Here is a 21,137-nt window from a genome sequence, read left to right on the forward strand (position 1 = left end):
AAAAATAAGCTGGAGTATTATTTTATTAAGCCATTGTGTTTATCGGTTTTGGTTAGAACATCACCTCTTTGCTCATGGTCAAATTGTGCGTATATGACCTTGAACCCACAGAATGGGTCACCAGTGATGTATGACCTGAACACATCTCTTCAACAGGCCGTGCAGCAATTTCAAACCATTCTCGAATAAATTATGAGGGAAACGTGATTGAAAATTCACAACTTTTATTGTCCGAATTTTTTTAAAAGCTATTTAAAACGTGTTATTGCATTTTTTTATTGCTTACAGCACATACAATTTATCTTCATCAAATGTAAAGTCAGTGATTTCTAAATACTAGCTGTATGATACTTTTTGTCTGCATGCTACTTTTCTATTACTTCAAAAAAGTATCGAAAACAGCAGCAAAATTATATGGTTAAATTATGCATTTTAGCTGTTACAAAGAATTAAGTAAAATCATTAGTATTACTAAATTTCGTATTTTCTGACCACTTTTCCATCCACATATTAAGTGTCTGTGACAGATCACAGGCTGTTTAAGATGTAGGAAACACTGACACTATTAGAGTGATGATGGTTACCATAAAGTACACTGTGCATGTGGGTTTAGATATTGTTGGTGGACCACCACCGTTTGGTGCCTTGGTTGGGACAACAATCAACGCAGGTGCCACGGACGCCACGTTGGAGTTCTCTCCTTTGTTGTTGTTCTTGTCGATGGCTCGTACAGAGAAATAGAGGCTGTTTCCTGGCTGGAGCTCAGCTATGGAGATGGCAAATGTTTCAGTGGAACCCGCGACCGCCGGGTCACTTGTGTTTCCCAGTGTGACGTTGTCTTCAGGCACGATTATTTCCTCTGTGCTATTCAGCAAACCTTCAATGCTGTCGCTCATGATGATCTCATATTTTGAAGCTGTGAAGGGGATCCAAACAACAGCATTTAACTGTCACGTAGGAAAACAGCAAACAATGTTTCGTGATCATATAATTGAAAGTTTGATCTATGAATTGGAGTATTAATGATGTAAATTCATGGCTAATTGATAGTCATGTCACGAAGGACATTGTTGGCTATTCAAATCTACCACTGAATGAAAATACCATGGGATATTACCATGCTATAAAGTGGATGTTGAACATCCTAGAAGGTCTGTGTGATGAAGAGATGAGTGAGTGAATGCCAATGTGCCTGCTGGAGGCAGTTTGTGAGTGTGACATGTATGGCTGACAGAGGTTGTATGTGCGTGCCATGTTTACGTGTATGTATGTGTGAATGAATGTATGTATGTGTGAATGCATGTATGTATGTGTGAATGCATGTATGTATCTTGAACTTACTTCACACCGTACATAACCAATCGTGCTAATCGAAGGTGCAATGGAAGGATAACAAGCTAAACAAAGAGCAGTTCTAAAGAAATTCGTTTTCAATTTAGCTCCAGTGGCTTCCTAATATCAGAAGGAAGAACATTCCAGAAGGCAGCAGAAGTGCACCTGAAAGGGCGCGATACAGTGATCGTCTTTGTTCGATGGCCAGCCAAAAGCCGCTGCGAGGATTATGGTTTATGTTCCTTGGCAAGATCAGCAAGGTATGGTGGTTCATGTGTGGTCAGTTGTAAGCGCCGTGCGTGTGAGTCTGTGTGGCTGGGGCACCTTGGCCGAAGTCAGCATCGTCCCCGGGCGCCGTCCAAGCCAGGCTGACGATCCCCGGCGCCTGCAACTCGGCCGTCAGGTCCAGCACGCGGCTCGGAGGGTAGATGTCCAGGGGCCCGCCCGGCGGCACCGTCGCCTGGAAGGAGCCTCCCGATGCCACTCGGCTGAAGTCCTCGCTCGGCACCAGCACCTGCCCACCCGCCGGAGCTGGCACCTGCGTTGCCACCAGCTCCCCTGGTGGGACAGAGCAGAGTTCAATATGACACAGAGCCACGGTAATTTATATTTTGGTAGAGATAGAGCGATTACAACGATTATCCTGTTAAATAAAACATTTAATTTGTATTTACTTTCATTGTACTTCTACTTAGAGTGTAGGCCCATGTTGCTGGCTGTTTAGCAAGAATCACCTTTCCCGTTTCGAATTCCCGGAATGAAGATGGCCTTGGAGCCTCTGCGTGGAGCCAGCCTCGTTGTCCCTTTACTTCCTGCCACTCTGACCTTCAGGCTGTAGCGGCCACTCGACGTGTATTGGGTGAAGTATCTGGAGTACACTCCGTCGTCCTTCTTTATGTCAGCACCTGCGCACAAGTGGAAATAATTTGTCATGTGTACGATTGGAAAATTAAAGCAAGGTTCTATGAGTAAAGGGTGGCCCCGAAATTGAATAGAGCAAGAAAAGACTGACCATTAAGCTCAGAGAAAAAAACAGATATAAAATTACATTATCTCTACATAAAATATAGAACGGCATAATATCACTGTTAAAATAAGTGACATCAGCTATCTCAACAGAAACATGACCATTGTTTAAATATTTGATGATGCCATATTTTCAAGATCATGTGGATGAGGTTGGCAAAAGCTGACAACATCTATCAAACAGCACCACCATTTTGTTTGGGAGCTGCTCACACCCACAACGTACTCGCGCCGTTGTCCAGCAGCTCAATCTCGAGCGTTGCGCTGCCAGGTCTCTCGATCAGAGCGGTGACGTTTGCGCCGACAACAGGCGTGGTTCCACGCTTCACCTCGGCGTAAATGGTCAAGGCGCTCAAAGAGATGCTGCTGGAGGACCGCATGTGTGCCTCCACCGTGATGGGAGGCGCCCCTTTGCTGGACGCCATGCTGGTGACTGTCAGGGTAAGGGTGTCCGTGCTAGGAGCTTTATTGACTAGCCAGTATTTCCACGTCCCAGCCTGAGAATGAAAACAAATATCTTTACTAGAGAAAACATGCATGGTTTATTTAATGCACTTAATTGTATGGGAAAATCTTGTTTGAAATTATGACATTCACCGATTTTATAACAACGTTTAGTGTCTGTAAAGTTACATTCATCAAGGTCCAAACATTTGCAACCCTAAACAATTGTTGTACAAGACGTACCTTGGCACTTCCTGGAATAATTAGTCTTGCAGTTTTAAATGCTTGGTCAATGTCAAATTTTCCATTTTGGTAGGTAAAACTATTTGGATCAGTAATGTTCATCTCTGGGACAGTTGTTGACTGCCAGGTGACCACGAACTGCGTGTTGTTCCCAATGGAGGCATCGATGTTGACGTCTCCATCCATCCACTGATTCATGGTGAGAAGTTGACCCGTGCTCTCCAGCTGGCAAGGAAATCAAGCAGAATATGTACTCGGAAATAAAAAAAGAAACATTTTTTCTATTGATTATTGATCATATATCTTGAAATATTGTTAATGTCCTACATGTGAGTGTCTTGTGGGTGACTGGCGGTGGTGGCAGGTAAGTGGTGAGTATCTGGTGACAGTATCAGATGGTGAGGAGTGGTATGTTTCTGGTGAGCGTGGCCAGCAGAGAAAAGTCGGTGGCAATGGCAGAGAAACCAGTGGGGGGAGAATATTTAAGTGAAGGGGACAGAGTATTTGGAGAAGTAGTAACCTGAAATCCCAGTTTTGTAACAGTTCGTTTCTATGTAAATGATTAATGTAGTCGATAATTTGTTATAACAGTGTATATTATAAAGATAGTAGTCATGTTGTTCTCCATTACCTGTATGACCAACACATCTGAGTCTCCACTGTCTTCAGTGATGGATGTGAACGCATCCACAAGAGAATTGGCGTTCACGCTGTCACTTGCATAAAAGTTCAAACCACCTATAAAAGCAGAAACAAAGGGGGAGCGTTACGTCACACTGCTTCCCTTAATCTGAGACACTGGTTAAACCCCAAAATAGAGGGGAGAGTATTATTATGAACCATTATAATGCCATCCAAAATGATACTAAAATTGTGGTTACACCCACCGCATTGGCGAGTGGTCAAAGTAAAATACAACTGAATATGGTTCAGGCCAAATGCATGTTTTTTTTACTTTTGCATTTGCCAAATGTCCTTTTGGCATCATGATTTGAGAGATACAATTTCCCAATGCAACACGAGAAGCAGTTGTGGACTACTTGGTCAGACAATGGCCTTGAATGATGATGTCACAGGCCTCCTTCTAAAGTCGCTGAATGATGTCTGTTTATCCACACCTTTTATACGCCCCAAAATAGTGTTTATCATATGGGAGATAAGTTACAGAACTTCACATATTTGTTTCTCTCTGCATCTCCATCTGTCAGTTTGCATCTCTATATCTCTATGTCTCGGATACAGCGAGATGTTGTTTGAACGTCTTCAAACACGTGCCTCTCTTTATCATGCATCATTGTGATGGGAATTTGTTGTTTTTAAGATCAGCTTCACCATCTTCATGATCCTTTATGGAATTGCCCTTGCTACCTCTCCCTTCACGTGCCTTTTCTGCTCTAGCAACCATAGCTCGTATCAAAACCGTCAATTGTGCTTAATGTTCCCATTTCCTTTGGCCATTCACAATGCTGAGATAATTGCCATTGTGGTGCCGCATGCATTTTAGTAGGAATTATTGTGCGCATCTCCTATAATCTGCAAAAAAAAATGCGGACTACACCTACAGGCGTTGTTCCAAAGTTTTCTTTTTGTCGATATTTTGAAGACGGATTATTGGCGTTTCACTGTACTATATAAGGATAACTGCGTTATGTAATGCATTCATATTAATTGTATTTGCTTTCTGTATTGCATTTACTCATTTGCATTGGTAGTCTTAACCCAGCAATGCTAATTCCACATTCCTATGGTAAACTTCAGTCTCCCCATCGGATGTACTCTGTTTCAGGCGTGAACTTAATCAAGCATTATCACTTGGATTAATTGATTGAGTAAATTTGGGAGTGGATGAGGGGATATTAACACAATGTGTGTGTGTGTTTCTTTTATCTAACTAATAAAAGTCACCTGTTAATTCTGCGAAGTTAGCGAGGCCCTCCACTGCATTTGGTCCCAAGGCGATGGTGTGAATGGTGCATCCACTATTGCGTGCAGCTTCAAAGCAATAACTGATGCCACCATCCTCGCCATCGGTCATTAAGATAATTTCGTCTCCAGAGGCACTGCCGTCATCTGCAGACAAAACCTGTCCAGAGGGCATCAACATTGCAGTGTTAATATTGCATCATGCATCCTTGGTTTAAAAAATACATTCACATTGCTTTTATTTATCTTGTTATTGTTTCTTAAGATGTCTTATTCTCAGTAATAGCAATGCATTTAATGACATTGCAATATCAGAATACCTCTCATGATGTAATTTTCAATTCAATGAGTTTAAATTATTACAACACTGATTTTCTTCTCTCCAAATATAATATGCACTATCATACAGCATCATGGGTGATAAATAAATAAGCAAATACACAAACACTGCTGTAGTTTGTCCCTGGAGTTAGCAGTCCCTAACGAGCAATACAGCAGCATTTGTATTATCATATCTAACAGTTGAAGGAACTGAACGTTGAAACTAGTCCAGGATTTACCAGATTAAACAAATGCTGCTGTAAAACATTATCCCAAAAAGATCCATTTGGAAGATCCACAGGATACAAAAGTACACTTGATTTGGTAGAGGTTTTTTGGGTTAGATCGAGTAAATATAAAAATGTGTCGTTAAACTCGCCACCACCCGGCCATACAACTAGTAAGGGTTGTCACGTGAATAGAACGTGGCCAATTCGTCACTAGTACAGCACTAACCGGTGTGTTGGACAGCCAAGCCACGCCATTTGCAATCTGAGTATAACGTATCATCAAATAATCATCAAATACTACATTGTTTCAATGCATGCCAATACAGGCCATACTTCAATAGGGATTATCGTTGGTACGGCTATTTGATTACACACAATGGACAGGAAGGACAAGATCAATGGGCTCGAATAATGAGCATGCAAAATGTACGTTGACTCATTAATCCCTCCCGCCCCACTTTTCACAAGAAGAGCTCACAAGTGTGGTCACCACATCTACGCCTCTATTTAAGGAACGAAACAGGTGGACTTCTCCACAAATCTGGCTATCGCCTGATGAAGCTAGTTGTAATTACTGGCGAAACGTCGTACTCAGATTGTAAATGTTGTGGCTTGGCTCTCCAACACACCGGTGTGCTGTACTAGTGACGAATTGGCCACGTTCTGTTTACGTGACAACCCTTACTAGTTGGCTGTGTCGGGTGGTGGCGGGTTTAACGACACATTTATATATTTACGCGATTGAACCAAAAAAACATCTATTATACATTTTTTTACATGGTGAGTCATACTTCTGTTTATTACTAATGTGGCATCTATACTATGAAGATCCAAAAAATAAACACATCAGCCTTAAATGATTTATTTACCTGAAATCCTTGTGCAAGACCTGCACATATATTTGTCCCGCCACCTGCATTCCTGGGCAAGCAAGACTTTAGTGTCTCCCGACTTGCGGTATTAATTCTGGTCAATCCACATTGGGTTTGGGCTCCACTATCGAAAGTAACAATTCCAGCCATTTCTCCTTCCTGTAAAATCTGCATGATAAAAATGTCGGCTGCTTGCAGCAGTCTCGGCAGACGACTTTCCTGCACGCAAAGGGAGAGAACAGGAGATTTGACCATGAGTACGTTTATACAGTACAATATATTTGTATTATAAAGAATTCAAATGTGACCACATCTCAAGAAGCTGTGCACTTAGGGGGCACTTGGCCATCCTGAGAGTTTTATGTCGGAGTGAGGTTAGAGAAAAAAATTAGAAACATTCCTTACGAATTGCTATTATTACATTATAGAAATGTGAATACAGACTTAATAATCAGCAGAGAAGCATTGGAAAAACAAGCATTCGCATAATTCACTTCGTGATGCATGCATGTCCGTGCATAATATCAATAGGATGAAAGAGGCACTCAATACATCTTAGAATCAAAGTGACTTTCATTTCGTAGATGTGCTAGAGACAACTGTAACTGCTTGCATGAATGGTGACGCAAGATGTCTTGCCTCTGAGAACAGGAGAATGGGCATGTGAGTAGAAGTAACTCACCGCACTCATGCTGCCAGACTTATCCAGGACAAGCGTGATGACTCTGGCTGAGGTCTGCAGAAGGCTAAATGTTGGCTGTGTGAGGCCGCTTGCAGGGGTGGTGTTATTGAAATCGTCATGCTTAAGCATGACCTCCCAGGCGCTACTTAAGCCACACAGACGATTTTGTCGATTCGGAGCCAGTCGGTTGTGCGTTTTTGCTGTGCAGAATGTGTTTACCTGGAGTAATTCAAATACATAACGAAGAGTTTCATGAGGAAGATAATAGTTTACCAACTTGAAATATTGCATAACACTAAAACAATGTTAATACATTTGTAAGTTTTAAGGTAAGTTAAACATAATTTTGAAGCAAAACTGTACACGTTTGTGTTTTACTATAGTTTTGCATGACATGCAAAAACTGTCGTGTATTGCATTTGGAAAAGTATTACCAATTATGTGCTTTAAAGTGAATAGTGTTTCAATCTGTAGTCCACAAATTGTGTACATATATTCGTGAGTTCATGCTGATCGGATTGATCTAAATTTGTATCTTGCGTAAAATTTGTACATTTCAGAATATAGAACTCTTGCACGTGCGTGTGATGTCATGAAGGAGTGGAGCTTATGAGCGTGTGCTTTAACAGTTGATTTACAAAGATACGGTTGTTATGGTGATTAAAATGTGGTGTTTGGTGTTGCTCCTTTAGTTGTTTTTTTACAACTAAGTATATATATTGCTACAAGAGTATCCTGAGTGAAATCATCTTAGTTTACATAATTTATAGGGTCCCCAGGAATAAATAAAAATAGACAACTATAAGGAAACTAGCGTTTTTGCCCGTCCAAGGACGGGTGTATATTGCAGTAAATCTGAAATATTCAATAGAAAAGTGACGTCACCCGCTAATAGTTATTGGGGAGGGGTGCGGCATGTGGAGTGACGTCACCCCCTCATGGTTATTGTGGAGGGGTGCGGCATGTGGAGTGACGTCACCCCCTCATGGTTATTGGGGAGGGGTGCGGCATGTGGAGTGACGTCACCCCCTCATGGTTATTGGGGAGGGGTGCGGCATGTGGAGTGACATTACCCGCTAATAGTTATTGTGGAGGGGTGCGGCATGTGGAGTGACGTCACCCGCTAATGATTATTAACGAGGGGAGGGGTGCTGCATGTGGAGTGCCCGACCTTCTTGTGCATTAGTGTAAATTTCCACGCGGGCATGAATATTAATTAAGGGGGGGGGAGGGGCTCTTTTGCAGTGACGTCACACACGGATGCAGAACTGTGCTGCGTAGATTTATTTTTTACCGTCACTTTCTGTAAAGAAACGTCGTCATATTTGAAGCGATTTTGCGTAATTAATTATTTAATTCAGCTGGACCTTCCTCTGCGTTAGTGTAAAAATTCACCCACTCATGAATATTAATGAGGGGGGTTGGGCCTCATGTGGAGTGACGTCACGCGGGGGGGGGGGGGCTCATGTGGAGTGACGTCACGCGCGGGACGGACAGACATTTCTGGGTGATTATAGTAGGTAATTCCGACTGGTATGCAGGTAGTTCTACGAGGCCATGCAGTGAGGCTCATTATTGTGTCGTTTTATTCCAGAAGGAGGAGCACTACTTATTCCAAGCAATTTTATATAGCCAATAAGCTCACCAACCGTGCGCTCAAAGCTCTCCGCAAGAAACCCAAAATTCCCTGGCTTAATATCTAAACAATTGTTGGTAATATCTCAACAAGAAGTTGCTTCTCCAGCCATGGTGAATTCCTCTCTACACTAAATGTTCTTAGTTACCTGGTTGTTGACCAATGTTGCCAACATACCCATGAAGGGTTATTTTCCACAACTCTATGAATACTTCCTCTGCAAAGGTGCAACTTTGTTATATATATAAAAAAATATTGCAATGTATATGGGAAAATATGAATTGCAAGATTAAATGGATTGGGGAATTAGAAGTGATGTAAAACGTAAAAATTACGTATTTTTACGATTCATAATTAATATATTTTAGGTCAGATTGCATAAATAAAATGTGTCAAACCATCCTCACGTGACAACTTTTTGTTCACGTGAAAACTTTATTATTCGACTGTGTCGCAAAAGCCTACGTGTTAAACTTGCCACATTATTTTGGATGCTTTTCCTAGCATGCGGTGTAAGGAGGATTAAAACAAAGAACGCACACAGACTTGTATTCTCACGTATATTACATGTGTAAAGCGCGCACCCTTTAATACAGAATGAACACTTACACTGTTGATCCATTGCAGACCCATGATGGACTCTTTTGCTGTCTGAATTTCGTCTGGGAGGAAGGAGCAACCCTTTTCAGGTAGACCCGTGCTTTCTATCGTACACTTGTCCACCGCGCATGTACCATCCACTCTGCAGGTCACCTTGCCAATGCCGCCCGTGATGTCTTTGGAGCACCTGTAAATCAAAACCATGAAATGGCAAACACGCAATATATATTTCTAGATTTGAAGCTTTCGTGACTGCAAGGATTCATATTCTTAGGTTTTTTCGGTAAAGTCACGTAGGTAAAACATCAAAATTAATAAAAAATAAATAAAATAAAAAAAAATCACGACGTTTCGGAGGCAACACAAGTCTCCGTCATCCGGCTGTGACGGTCCCACCTGATGACGGAGATTTGTGTTGCCTCCGAAACGTCGTGATTTTTGTTTTATTTTATTTATTTTGATAAATTTTGATGTTTTACCTACGTGACTTTACCGAAAAAACCTAAGAATACGCAATATATAACTGAGAAATGATATTACAGTGCACATTCAAACCTCGATGTCTCTTCTGGTTATCTAATGTCTCCAAAGTGGCTCGTTGAATGTGTGTTGTCCTAAATAAAATTGTATTGAGTGATAGGTGCATTGTGGGTAATAAATGAACAGGAATACCACCGTCTGCATCCCTGCATACATTTTTACACAATGGCACCATTGACCTTCTAGAATTATGCTATCCACCAGCATTTATTTAAACAAGAAAACTCTGGACTAGTGTTGACCGTTTGGGTATATGATCAGAGTTATGCTTGTTAATACAAATGTTGTTTGGTTGTCATATGTTATCCGCAAGAGCACTCCCTCTTCATCTCTGTTCCCCTGATGAGTGCTTTAACATCTTAGTGTTTGCGTATCACCTTCTCTGGCCATTTTATCAACACCTTTTCAATGATTTTAGCGTCAGAATTTCACAAATATTTAGGAGTGTGCCCTTTTGCAAATATTCAGGTCGGTATTTGGCTTGGTATAAGTACAATCCTGGCCACATCCAGTGAAACACTGATTTAAATAGCTTTGGTAAGCATACGGTAGTGAAATAATTAATAAAAGGTACAATTGCAAATGTAAGCCAAATCTATGTTGAATTCTAATTCAATGCATACAGTTTTGAAGCATTGATACCCACCTCGTGAATTCTGGATTTTTTCCATCCACGTAAAAAGGTTCCTCTTCACTGTACTCATCAAATAGACCCCAGCGAAAGTGGCCCCATTCATGGACAAAAGCCCTTCCTGTGAAATAACACACATGCGTTTTCTTCCAGTTTTGGAAAATTATACAGGGGGGGGCGGGGAGGGGGGAGAATATGCAATGTGGATAACTGTCTTTCAGAACCTGAAAGTGGACGTGCTGCTTTAAAATAATGAGAGGTCATCTGTAATATTATTCTGAATGGGTGGATGTGGTATTCTGTCCTCTGGGCAGTAATGTATTGCTATGAAGAACTGTCTTCCATTTATATTATGTGCCCCCAACTGATGCTTCAAAATACAGGGGTAATGTGCACCTTTAACAAGGAAAAAAATTAACCCGTAAAAACTAAGTTTTTCACTATAAATCCTTTATATGCGTGGTGGCTAGAGTCCTCTCGTCCTCTGGCTTGAGATGGCTGCCACCTATGGGTCAGATGATTGTTTGCCACCATTAAGCAATTGGTAATTACATATCATTTTTTTCCCTAAAAAGTGTAAAATTTAGGAAAAAACATTTTCACTAAAATTAATTGTCACGCACAACGAGTCTGTGTGCAAAATGTCAGCTCGATTGGATCACGGGAAGTGTGTTAAAAAACGACCGAAAGATTTTCACGGTCGTAAGCGCGCAAGCAAGCAAGCAAGCGAACTTAATATAAAGGATTTTAAAAAACGGTGTATCTAAGGTCTTAAGCTGTCCTTCCATCCAACTGCATGTCCTTTCTAACTCTCGATGCAAACTGTCATGTTAACCCTTTCGGTAGAGATGTCAAAGTGATGGTCTCTGGTGTGCTGTCAATACACTTGTATGGTAATTTTTAGCATTATTACATTTCACCACAAGATCAAGTTGCAGACATGAACTTGTCTGTTGGGAATACAAGGGCTATTGAGGTAGAGTGAATGTGTTGCAACTCTGATTTATTAAAATGAGGTGACTTTGGTGAAGACCAAAGTAGCACTCGGCAATATTACAGTATTTATTTGTGATAGTGCACGCGTGTTGATGTGTTGTATGTGTGTGATTGTGAGAGTGTGTGGATGTGTGTGTATTTATGGTTGTCGTATTTGTAAGATACCATATTTGTAAACGTAGGTGAGCATCTGGTGCGGTGTATAAACATCGCCACTAGGGAGACAAAGGTGGCTGGGCATAGTGTTGGCCACCCACACTCTTGTGTGCCGTGCCAGCCCCAGCACTTTCCCCAAAAAGTCTGTTAAAGCTATACGGAGGATCTTTGTTGTTGTTTGCTGTATGCGGACGTGAGTAGTAGTGGACTGACCACTGGGCTCTGTCTTCCTTACGTTTTCACAAAAATGTACACAATCCCATTGGTAAATCCTGTAGGAAATCGGAAATGGGCCAAATCTTGACCTATGCAATTTGGAATTGCGTAAGCCACTCGGTACTCGGATCACAGATGAGTTTGACTGAGCTGCCTGGTCTGCAGCATCTAAGCTGGTCAGAATATTATAGGATTGGGCATTGAGCCAAAAACTTGGTCAGTAGAGAGGGTTGCCCATAAAATGAATGTGATCTTGGGAGGGGAGGATGCCATGCACGTTTAAATGTTTACAGAACAAATTTTGCAATTGATGCTGTTATAATATGTGGTGGCTTTCATGGAGAATGAGGAAACATGTAATGAGATGAGGGTGGTGAGTAATGGATTTGTGAGTGCATCGAGTTGACATCTCTTGGGGTGAAAATTTGAGATTTCACAGGTGTGGGCTAATATTTAATAACAGAAGATACCAATTAATAAGTACCCATGTATTGCACATCCCTGAGTTGACTCAGTAGGTTAAAACAAAGCGCTGCGCATTATTCCTAAGAATAGGTTTTGCCTACCTCGTGGTCCGTATGCTTTCAGGTTTTTGTCATCGAGGAGGAAGTTTGGGGTGAACTGAATGTACTGGCCGGGTTCACCGCACTGCCCGTACTGGTGAGTGTACGGCGAGTCATCCGCAGGGTCGTCCCAAGGATGAACAAGCACATCCGCCTTCGTGAGAAAAAATAAAAAAATTGATTATGCAGATTTTGTAAAAAACAAAAATTCCAGAAGTTTCTGTTTGGGATATTTGCCCAATTTATATACATATCTGTTTTTTATTTGTAAAACTTTTAATATCCGAATCTGTCTAAACATAAAGTGGCTGAATCGTGTAGTATTTTCTGTATTACAATGCATGCAGGGGCCATTACACCCTTATAAGTACCCACTGCATTTTTTACCATTTGGGGGGCATGGCTCATTCATTGAGCTGAGAAGGCATAGTGTCCCATTCCACGCGATTGATGTAGTGGTTTTGTTGCCACTATTTCGCAAATTTGTAGGTGGGGAGTCTGCCACAATTTTGGTAAAAATTATAAATTTCAGGGAGTGCTGTATCTCACATAACCATAACCTTAGGAACAAATATTAAATTATCGCATATTGTTTAATCCGTTTTTAAAAAATCCAATCTTCACACCACCCCACGGTACAGCTTTCCGTAATTACCAACCCATCAGGTGCATGCGGTGTGTATTGTTTAAACGGTATATGAAAGGCAAAGATTGGTAACCATTAATCTACTTGCAAGGACTCGATTTGAGAAACACCCTTTTGAACACTGATTATAGCTCATATATTCAATTCCATATTATTAAAAAATATGAGTACATCAACATGTTGACATGCATTCATTGCGTCTCCTCGTGTCTGTAATTGCTTACCTTGCCATAGTACTCGTATGTTGGCCGTGTGTAGTTTTTAGACGCCCAGGAAGATGGGATCAAAATGCTGACATTTCTAAAGAAAACTCGGTTGTTCGTGGCTGCATGCAGATAGGCAGATGCATCTGTCACCATTGCCTATTAAGCGAAATGTTAATAAGAAACATGTAATGGTAACACAACATTTACTGTTTTGCCTTACTAATTCGCTGTAGAAATAATATTAAATTCGTGGAAATTAGACTCAGGACTTTAAACAGTAATTCATTCAGAAAAGTCCAGTTTTATTAAAACAATTGTGATGGCATTGTGATCCCTGCACAGTGCAAGCATGGCTCCTGAACGGGTGGACTGGAGGATTGGGTTTGGTCATGCATGGTGACATCATTTACCTTGCCCCTTTCTAGCTCCCCCCTTTCTTTCTAACCCCAGTATTCTCAAAAACGTCCCTCGTCATCGGTTGAATTCATGCAAGCCCTTTTGGACCCATGCCCTTAAACTTAACCAATGCGAATTCAACCCTGATGTAGCTTGTAGAGCTGAATGGAGTTCAAAATAACTCACAGACACCTTGTGAAAGACCCAACGCAGGAGATCCCTGGGTTGATTTTCCACGAAGCTAATGGTCAACCCTAAACTACATCTGCACAACCATGGCAGATGCGAATACCTGATGCTCAAATGGAAAATTAAAAACTCTCCAGTGTGCGACTGTGCTCATCCAGAACAGACAATAAAACATATAACGCCGCAATGCCCGATTCACAAATACGAAGGAGACATTGCAACGATACACTTCGCTTCTTCTGACGCAGTTATCTGGCTTGACCACCTGAATGTGAAATTGTAGCTGTTGCTCTGAATCTACATTAGCCATACGAGAAAAAAAACGCCCGTAACCACATCGTGATTGACCGGCGGCATGGGAGAGGTGCCTGCCATGCCCATCCTGCATGTGGCGCTCACGTCCCACAGTGTGCATACAAATCGGTCGACACACCCGGCTGATGGGGAAAGCAACCACGTGTATCAGTGTGTTCTCAAAATATGTCAGCATTTCCCTTGGATTCCGATATGTACATGGCGAGGCAATTTTTTGCATGGGATATCACATTGGTCAAGGAATATGTGAACTCATCCCATGTGAAAAGACCCTTTCGGTCCCTGAACAAAGGTGGGATTTATGATATGTGCACAAGTTTGGCAGCAGCAAGGTATTTTTCAGTGTTCTATAACTGCAAAAAAAACGACTGAAGCAAAAGTCTCCGCATTAAGTGGATATCAGGAGTAGAATGCAGTACAGTTGCATTAGCAGTGCATAAGGATATGTATGTTGAACTTCTTTCACACCGTTGGTAGCCAACCGTGTTAATCGGAGTTGCGGACATATAACAGGACCCTGCGGGGTGGGCTGGTAGGAACGAACAATTGAATGGCTATAATAAAATGAAATGGCAAAAAATGGCCGCCAATAAGTGGATGCCCCGTGGCCCCGCCCTCCACCCGCGTAACCCCGCCCCGGCCACCCGTGGCCCCGCCCCATCTCGGTGTCCCCGGCCCCAGCTCGTTGCCCCGCCCCTTACCGCCGTAACCCCGCCCCAACCCCGCGTAGCCCCGCCCTCCACTTCGTGCCCACGCCCCCTGCCGCCGTTCCTCGCCCAGCCCCGCGTAGCCCCGCCCGCTGCCGCTGTAGCCCCGCCCAATACACCCCTAGCGGGGGAGAGATTCGCAGGCCTGGCTCTAGGCTGGAAAGCCGCCGACGAGGAGGGGGTAGGGAGTTGTTTTTAATGTAAAAGCTTTAAATGTAAATGTTTCTATTAAAAAACATCAGGGAATGTAACATTGTTAAACATTAACTCCCTTTTACACACGCGGGGGTACGATACGAAGGGAGAGTTTGAAGCCTAGGCCTAGGCTTTAGGCCTAGCTGTAGGCTTTAGGGCGCCGTGAGTTAATTTTTAATTTACCTGTTTTAATTATTTATGTAAAAGCTTTCAATTTAAATGTTTCTATTTAAAAGCATCAGGGAATGTAACATTGTTAAACATTAACTCCCTTGCACACACGCGGGGGAACGATAAGAAGAAAGGCGTTGTTCGAGGCTTGAGGCCTAGCTGTAGGCTTTAGGCCGCCGTGAGTTAATTTTAAATTTAAATGTTTTTATTATTTATGTAAAAGTTTTAAATTTAAATGTTTCTATTTAAAAGCATCAGGGAATGTAACATTGTTAAACATTAACTCCCTTGCACACACGCGGGGGTACGATACGAAGGGAGACTTTGAGGCCTAGTTCTAGGCTTTAGGCCTAGCTGTAGGCTTTAGGGCGCTGTGAGTTTTTTTATTTAATTTCAAAGTTTTATTAAAAGCTATCTCAGGGAATTATAAGGGAATGTTACACGTGTTTAGCCAGGAAAGCCTCATTAATTTAAATGTTTTAATTAAAAGCTATCTGAGGGAATTATAAGGGAATGTTACACTTGTTTAGCCAGGAAAGCCTCACAGAGTCTAAAGGTTTTTTGTAGGGTCATGCCAAGTGTTTGCAGTAGGGGGCGATGTTGCTACACGGACGGACGGACGGACGGACGGACGGACAAACGGACGGACGATATAATCTATTGTAGGCTGGTCCACTTCGTTCCTACCAGTATAACACATTCCTGCGGAGGGAGCTGGTAGGAACGTTGGGTTGCTCGGTCAATGGCCAGGGTCAACGGCGGCGTGGTGTATTCCGCAAATATGCCCGACTGTGAGGGCGGGCACAAGCCGGCGTGAGTAGGTTAAACGTTGAGTTGTATAAGGGCACCACGGGGTGACCAACCCCTCCCCACCCAGCCCCACCCCTCCCACCCCCCACCCAGCTCCTCCCCACCCAGCCCCTCCCCACCCAGCCCCTCCCCACCCTCAGCCACATTTTAAAGCTACGTTTACAAATTTTACATCGATCGAAAGCCTGTCGTCTGTAGATGTGCAAGCGAAAAAAAGTGTTTACTACCTTTCATTGCCGAGCCATGAGTGAGACACATAAACGTGCTCATGTGGACAAAAATCAGGGATCTTGATGGAAGGCGTTGGACGAAAATGATTAATTTCATAAAACTAAACTACGTTTTATTTTACCAGGTAAGGCCCTCTGAGCTATAATGTTCTTTGTTAGAAGTGACCTGGCCACAGATGATAGCTCCACGAAGTGGCTTATGTGGACATTTATAGCAGCCTAATACTCTAAATGAGGCAAGGATGGGAATGAATGGGAGTAATGAATGATTGAATGAGTGAGGAATAAGATAAATTTACATCAAACACTTTTTGTTAAAATGTTCACAATGATACTTATATTTACTGTGAAATTCAAGTATTGTACCATAACTTGCTTGAGTGCGTTTCAAAATTAAAATGTTCGCTGTTCGCCAGACTACAGTGTGTGCAAATGAGAAAATAAGTGAATAAATGAGGGACGAATGAGAGGTGAGAGAATTTAGTAAGTTAAATAATACGAGGATGAGGGAAGAATGTGTAAGTGAATGAGGCACGAGTAAGATAATGGGGAGAGAATGCAAAAATTTGAGAATTAGTAAATAAAAGGATTGGGAGGTTTGAGTGAGTGAATGACCGAGGAGAATGATTGGGGGAGAAGAACGATTACGTAATCTATTTCATATGTGTTGAGTAGTTCCGACAGACGTACTCGTAGACGGAGGTAAGTTAAGGGCTTTCGCCAGGGGTTTATTAAAGCTGTTACAATAATACACAGCAGGGTACACAACTCCCAGGGGCTAGGGGGGTCCTACTCTGAGTCCGGGTCCCTGCCGGCTAGCTCCGGTCTCTCCCTCTCGTGTCGGATCGGGGACTCTGCCGACTCCACCGAGCGGAGAGAGAAGCACCTCTACGGCTACCACCACCGGCTTCTCCCCAGACTCACTACTCGATCCCTCTCTCTACCCCTGGTTCCCTCAATGTGCTTGAGATAATGGAATTATGTAGTTGATACAAGATTGAGGAATGAGTGGCAGCGACAAGAAGAAGATTATGGATCACAAAAGGGTAGTGGGGAGACGTGAAGGAGTGGAGGGACGAGGGGAGGGAAGATATTGGGTAATAGGGGTGAGGCTTTAAGAGAGGGATGGGATGGTGTTAAGGAGGGGGCCTGCTCAATGTACGGGGGAAGTTGATTCCAGTGGAGGGGTGCAAGAAGGGCCGAACACGGGATTGGGCACAGGGAGGAGAGAGACAGAGAAGATTTGGAATGAAGATGACAAGAGGGGACATGGAAGGAGATGAGAGAAGCAAGATAATGTGGGGCAAGGCCATGAAGAGATGTAAAGAATAGCGTCAGGTATTTGGAAAGACTGCGATATTGAACGGGAAGCCGGTGGAGTTGAAGGAGGAGTGGCGAACAGAATGAGAAGAATTTATATAAATAATGAGGAATGTAATTGAATGAGAGGGTTGAGCAAATAAAGATCACCAATGAATGAGTGGAATGAGCGACTGAATGATAAATAAATTTGTAAATTTGGGAGGAACAGATGAGAGATAAATAAGTCAACAGGTGTGTGCAATTTTATGCGGTAAGTCAGGTGATACATTGTTAAGTAGTGCAGTAAAATGGTTTAGCAATGTACACAACGCCTTCCCCTAGCAACGCCTTCCCCTAGCAACGCCTTCCCCTAGAAACGCCTCCCCCTAGCAACGCCTTCACCCTAGCAACGCCTTCACCCTAGCAACGCCTTTCCTTAGCAACGCCTTCACTCTAGCAACGCCTTCACCCTAGCAACGCCTCCCCCTAGCAACGCCTTCACCCTAGCAACGCCTTCACCCTAGCAACGCCTTTCCTTAGCAACGCTTTCATGAACAACGCAATTCCTTAGCAACGCAACGGATCGCCCACGATGCAGCAATGAGGTGAGAATGAATGAGAGGTGCGGGTGATTTAATGGGGGTAAGAATGAGAATGAATTAAATGAATAAGTCGTTGAATAGGTATCGGTGGTGAGTAGTGACAGGTGTTTGGTGAGTGTTGAGAAGAGCTAAAAGACGAGTATTGAGCCAATGGGGGACGATAACCTCGTCGAATAGAACGGGATTCCATCTAGTATTCAATAATTAATTATGTTTACTTTTGACAAGTTAAAAAAGGTGTCAGTTTTGTTGCCAGATAAAAGGGTTAAAAACAATTATCATATTTTGCTACTGGCAAATGAGGTTCCAATGGTGTTTTGACAAGTTTTGATATCCATGAGTAGTTATAATGAATAATGAATATGGTATTCATTGTCTCAGATAAATGACAATACAATTTCAATAAATGAATGTGTAATGGTTAATATCTATTTTAACCCTGTCGGATTATTCCTGTGAGGTCAGGACACCTATTTAATAATCTGGGCCAGGGGATCTGGTTTTTCGGACTTTGTGTTCTGTATCTTGCTCTGAAGATGAGTAACATATTCTTGGTTCTTTCGGTAATATCACGTAGAAGGGGAGTAATAAAATAATAAAAATAAAACAATAAAATTCCCACGACGTGTCGATTGCAACACATGCAATCGTCATCAGGTGTGAAAACCTCAGCAAGAAAATTTGAATTGTGTTGCAATCGAAACGTCGTGATAATTTTATTGTTTTATTTTTATTATTTCCCCTCTACGTGACTTTACCGAAAGAACCAAGATTATTAATCACTGCAGTCAGAAAGCTTTAAATCTAAATGAGTAACATAGTTTCAAACGAAACATCGCATCTAATTGTTAAATTTGGTTTTGAGATTATCCTTCTACTTACTGGTGAGCTGAAACATTCATTGGCATTTAAAAAATTGTCCGTATGATAACGTTATTTGGTTGCCTGTGTCTTACGTCATAAATGTGGCCAGACCATTGCGTGTCTTCTTCCATAAATCAAATGGGAATCATGATATTGGCTGTAAAACTCGTTTTAACGAAGCACAAACTTGGCTAAATTTGAGTGTAGTATACCTTTTTATGGCCCTCCATTGTCGACGATGTAAGCCTAAAACCTCTATGCCAGCAGGGAAAAAAGTCATGCACACTCCAGATATACAGGCATCATGCTCTGGATCAGCGGTCGGGAACCTATGGCTCGCGAGCCATATATGGCTCTTCCGGTGACGGCATATGGCTCCCAGACAATTTTGAGGTGAAAAAAAATAATAATAATAAAATAAAAATAAGATCAGTTTGGAACTTGTGATATTGCTTAATAATACTGTGTCATTTTAAAAGAAACAAATTAGTTTTGAAGATAAAATTTCTCGGTTCACGGGTCCCGTGACCAGAAGTCGCATTAAAAGTAAGACACATGTAATTTATTATACGTTAAAAATACTATATGGCTCTCAATGAAATATATTTAGAAATATTTGGCTTTTATGGCTCTCCCAGTCAAAAAGGTTCCCGACCCCTGCTCTGCATATCAGGCAGGAGCGCAACAAACTATTTAAACAGGGGTATGCAAGATATGACTGTGCCCCCCCCCCCCTCACTTTTACTGAAATAGCTACGGATGTTTTTAACCCGTATACAATACTATGATAATGCAAATAAATGTAGGCTATGACTCTTAACATATATTATTTTAGTTGCACCGTGTATTGCGTTTAGAGGAAGACAGTCTCGCAGTGACAGTGTTAATAAAAAAACGATTTAAAGGTACAATATTCACGATTATGCGTCTTGCTTTAATGCCAGCCCATCGGTTTAAGATATCCTCAAAGGCAGTGGATTGCGCAACTTTATGCTCTACTTGTATGACTGCAATATTTTACTGTCTTTTCTTGGATTTTCTGTTTGCACATAGTCACTTTAAGATGTTTTCTTGTTCATGTTTTAGTTTTTTGTTTGTTGCGGTTGCACCCGATTCAAGAGCCGAATGGCTCACAGGGCTATACCTAATAAATTAAACTTGAAACTTGATGATAGCCAGATGCGTTTATCGGGGTTGGTCCATGGTACACCGCAGGTCATTTTACTTATCTTTTGATTCGGGGCCACTTTGTGGCCGACTGGACCCCTATGCGTCGCATACGCTGCTTACCCTATAGTTGCATCCCTGATACCAGGCAAAGGGAGTTTGATAAATTTATCTCAATTTCAAATTGCGGAAAGTGCCGTCATTCATATAAATATCACCTGATAAAATGCATGGTCATTTGTATGCATCCGTAAACATGTAACTCGTTGAAAGCAAACCATTTAACAACACCAGCACATTTTAAAGAAGAAAAAAAAGGCCATTTTTAACATATTTTTACAAAATGTTGTGTTACACAAGGGAGGTATTCACCTTGATGGCGTCGATGAGCTTGGGGTCTTCGGGCACGGTGGGGTTGATGGCAATGACCAGACCCTCATAGCCGTTGTCAATCAACCTCACTCGTGAGCTGTCACTCAGCCCCACGGCCGAGCACAACACAGTGGCCAGAATTAGATAGGCAAACATTTTATGTGAAGTTCTGAACGACTTGTATGCGCATGCCTTGACGATGAAAGTGCTTATATACTCACTTTATTAGTACCTGTGGGTGTGCTTATCTTCGTGTGCGCAATTAGTTTCCGCATGCTAAGCTGAGTTTGCTTGTGACATCGTAAATGTTAGTGGTACTGTGGTATATTGCAGCAGTTACTCATAGGCATCCGGTATGTAGTAATTATACATGATTTCACAACAAGTTCCATTGTTGCTAAATTTATGTTCTTCCAAAGCGGTTCTGCCGCATCATGTTGATGGCAATCTTGGATGCAAATACATTTTCTGTGTTGATTAACAGAACAACATTACGTAATGTACTTTTTGCAGAGGATGATTTGAAATGTTGGTCAACTTCAGACAATTATAGA

At 42.0% G+C, this 21,137-nt stretch overlaps 1 protein-coding gene across 1 annotated transcript; it reads right to left on the bottom strand.

Moving 5' to 3' along the window:
* Positions 1–207: 207 nt before the first annotated feature.
* Positions 208–20,776, bottom strand: LOC133341857 (calcium-activated chloride channel regulator 1-like). The gene is made up of 14 exons (XM_061550646.1): positions 20,584–20,776; positions 13,282–13,419; positions 12,415–12,565; positions 10,496–10,601; positions 9,319–9,496; positions 7,074–7,292; positions 6,389–6,610; positions 4,951–5,128; positions 3,677–3,783; positions 3,046–3,270; positions 2,585–2,855; positions 2,067–2,237; positions 1,657–1,890; positions 208–916 (listed from the first exon to the last, which is right to left on the bottom strand). The coding sequence occupies exons 1-14, from the start codon at positions 20,737–20,739 to the stop codon at positions 540–542; spliced, it is 2,733 nt and encodes a 910-aa protein (XP_061406630.1). The 5' UTR covers positions 20,740–20,776; the 3' UTR covers positions 208–539.
* Between the last annotated feature and the right edge of the window lie 361 nt (positions 20,777–21,137).

This window comes from Lethenteron reissneri, chromosome 12 (genome assembly GCF_015708825.2).
Source record: "Lethenteron reissneri isolate LAM-NWPU_2019-01 chromosome 12, ASM1570882v1, whole genome shotgun sequence".
NCBI lineage: Eukaryota > Metazoa > Chordata > Hyperoartia > Petromyzontiformes > Petromyzontidae > Lethenteron > Lethenteron reissneri.

What these genes read in the sequence shown, in the direction of transcription:
- LOC133341857 (XM_061550646.1), bottom strand. Translation starts at nt 20,739, where the DNA reads ATGTTTGCCTATCTAATTCTGGCCACTGTGTTGTGCTCGGCCGTGGGG. An exon ending in GTCTTGCACAAGGATTTCAG is followed by an intron (nt 5,129 to 6,388) that starts GTAAATAAATCA and finishes CCCTCTGGACAG; the next exon opens with GTTTTGTCTGCAGATGACGG. An exon ending in GCTGCTGGACAACGGCGCGA is followed by an intron (nt 2,238 to 2,584) that starts GTACGTTGTGGG and finishes ACTTGTGCGCAG; the next exon opens with GTGCTGACATAAAGAAGGAC.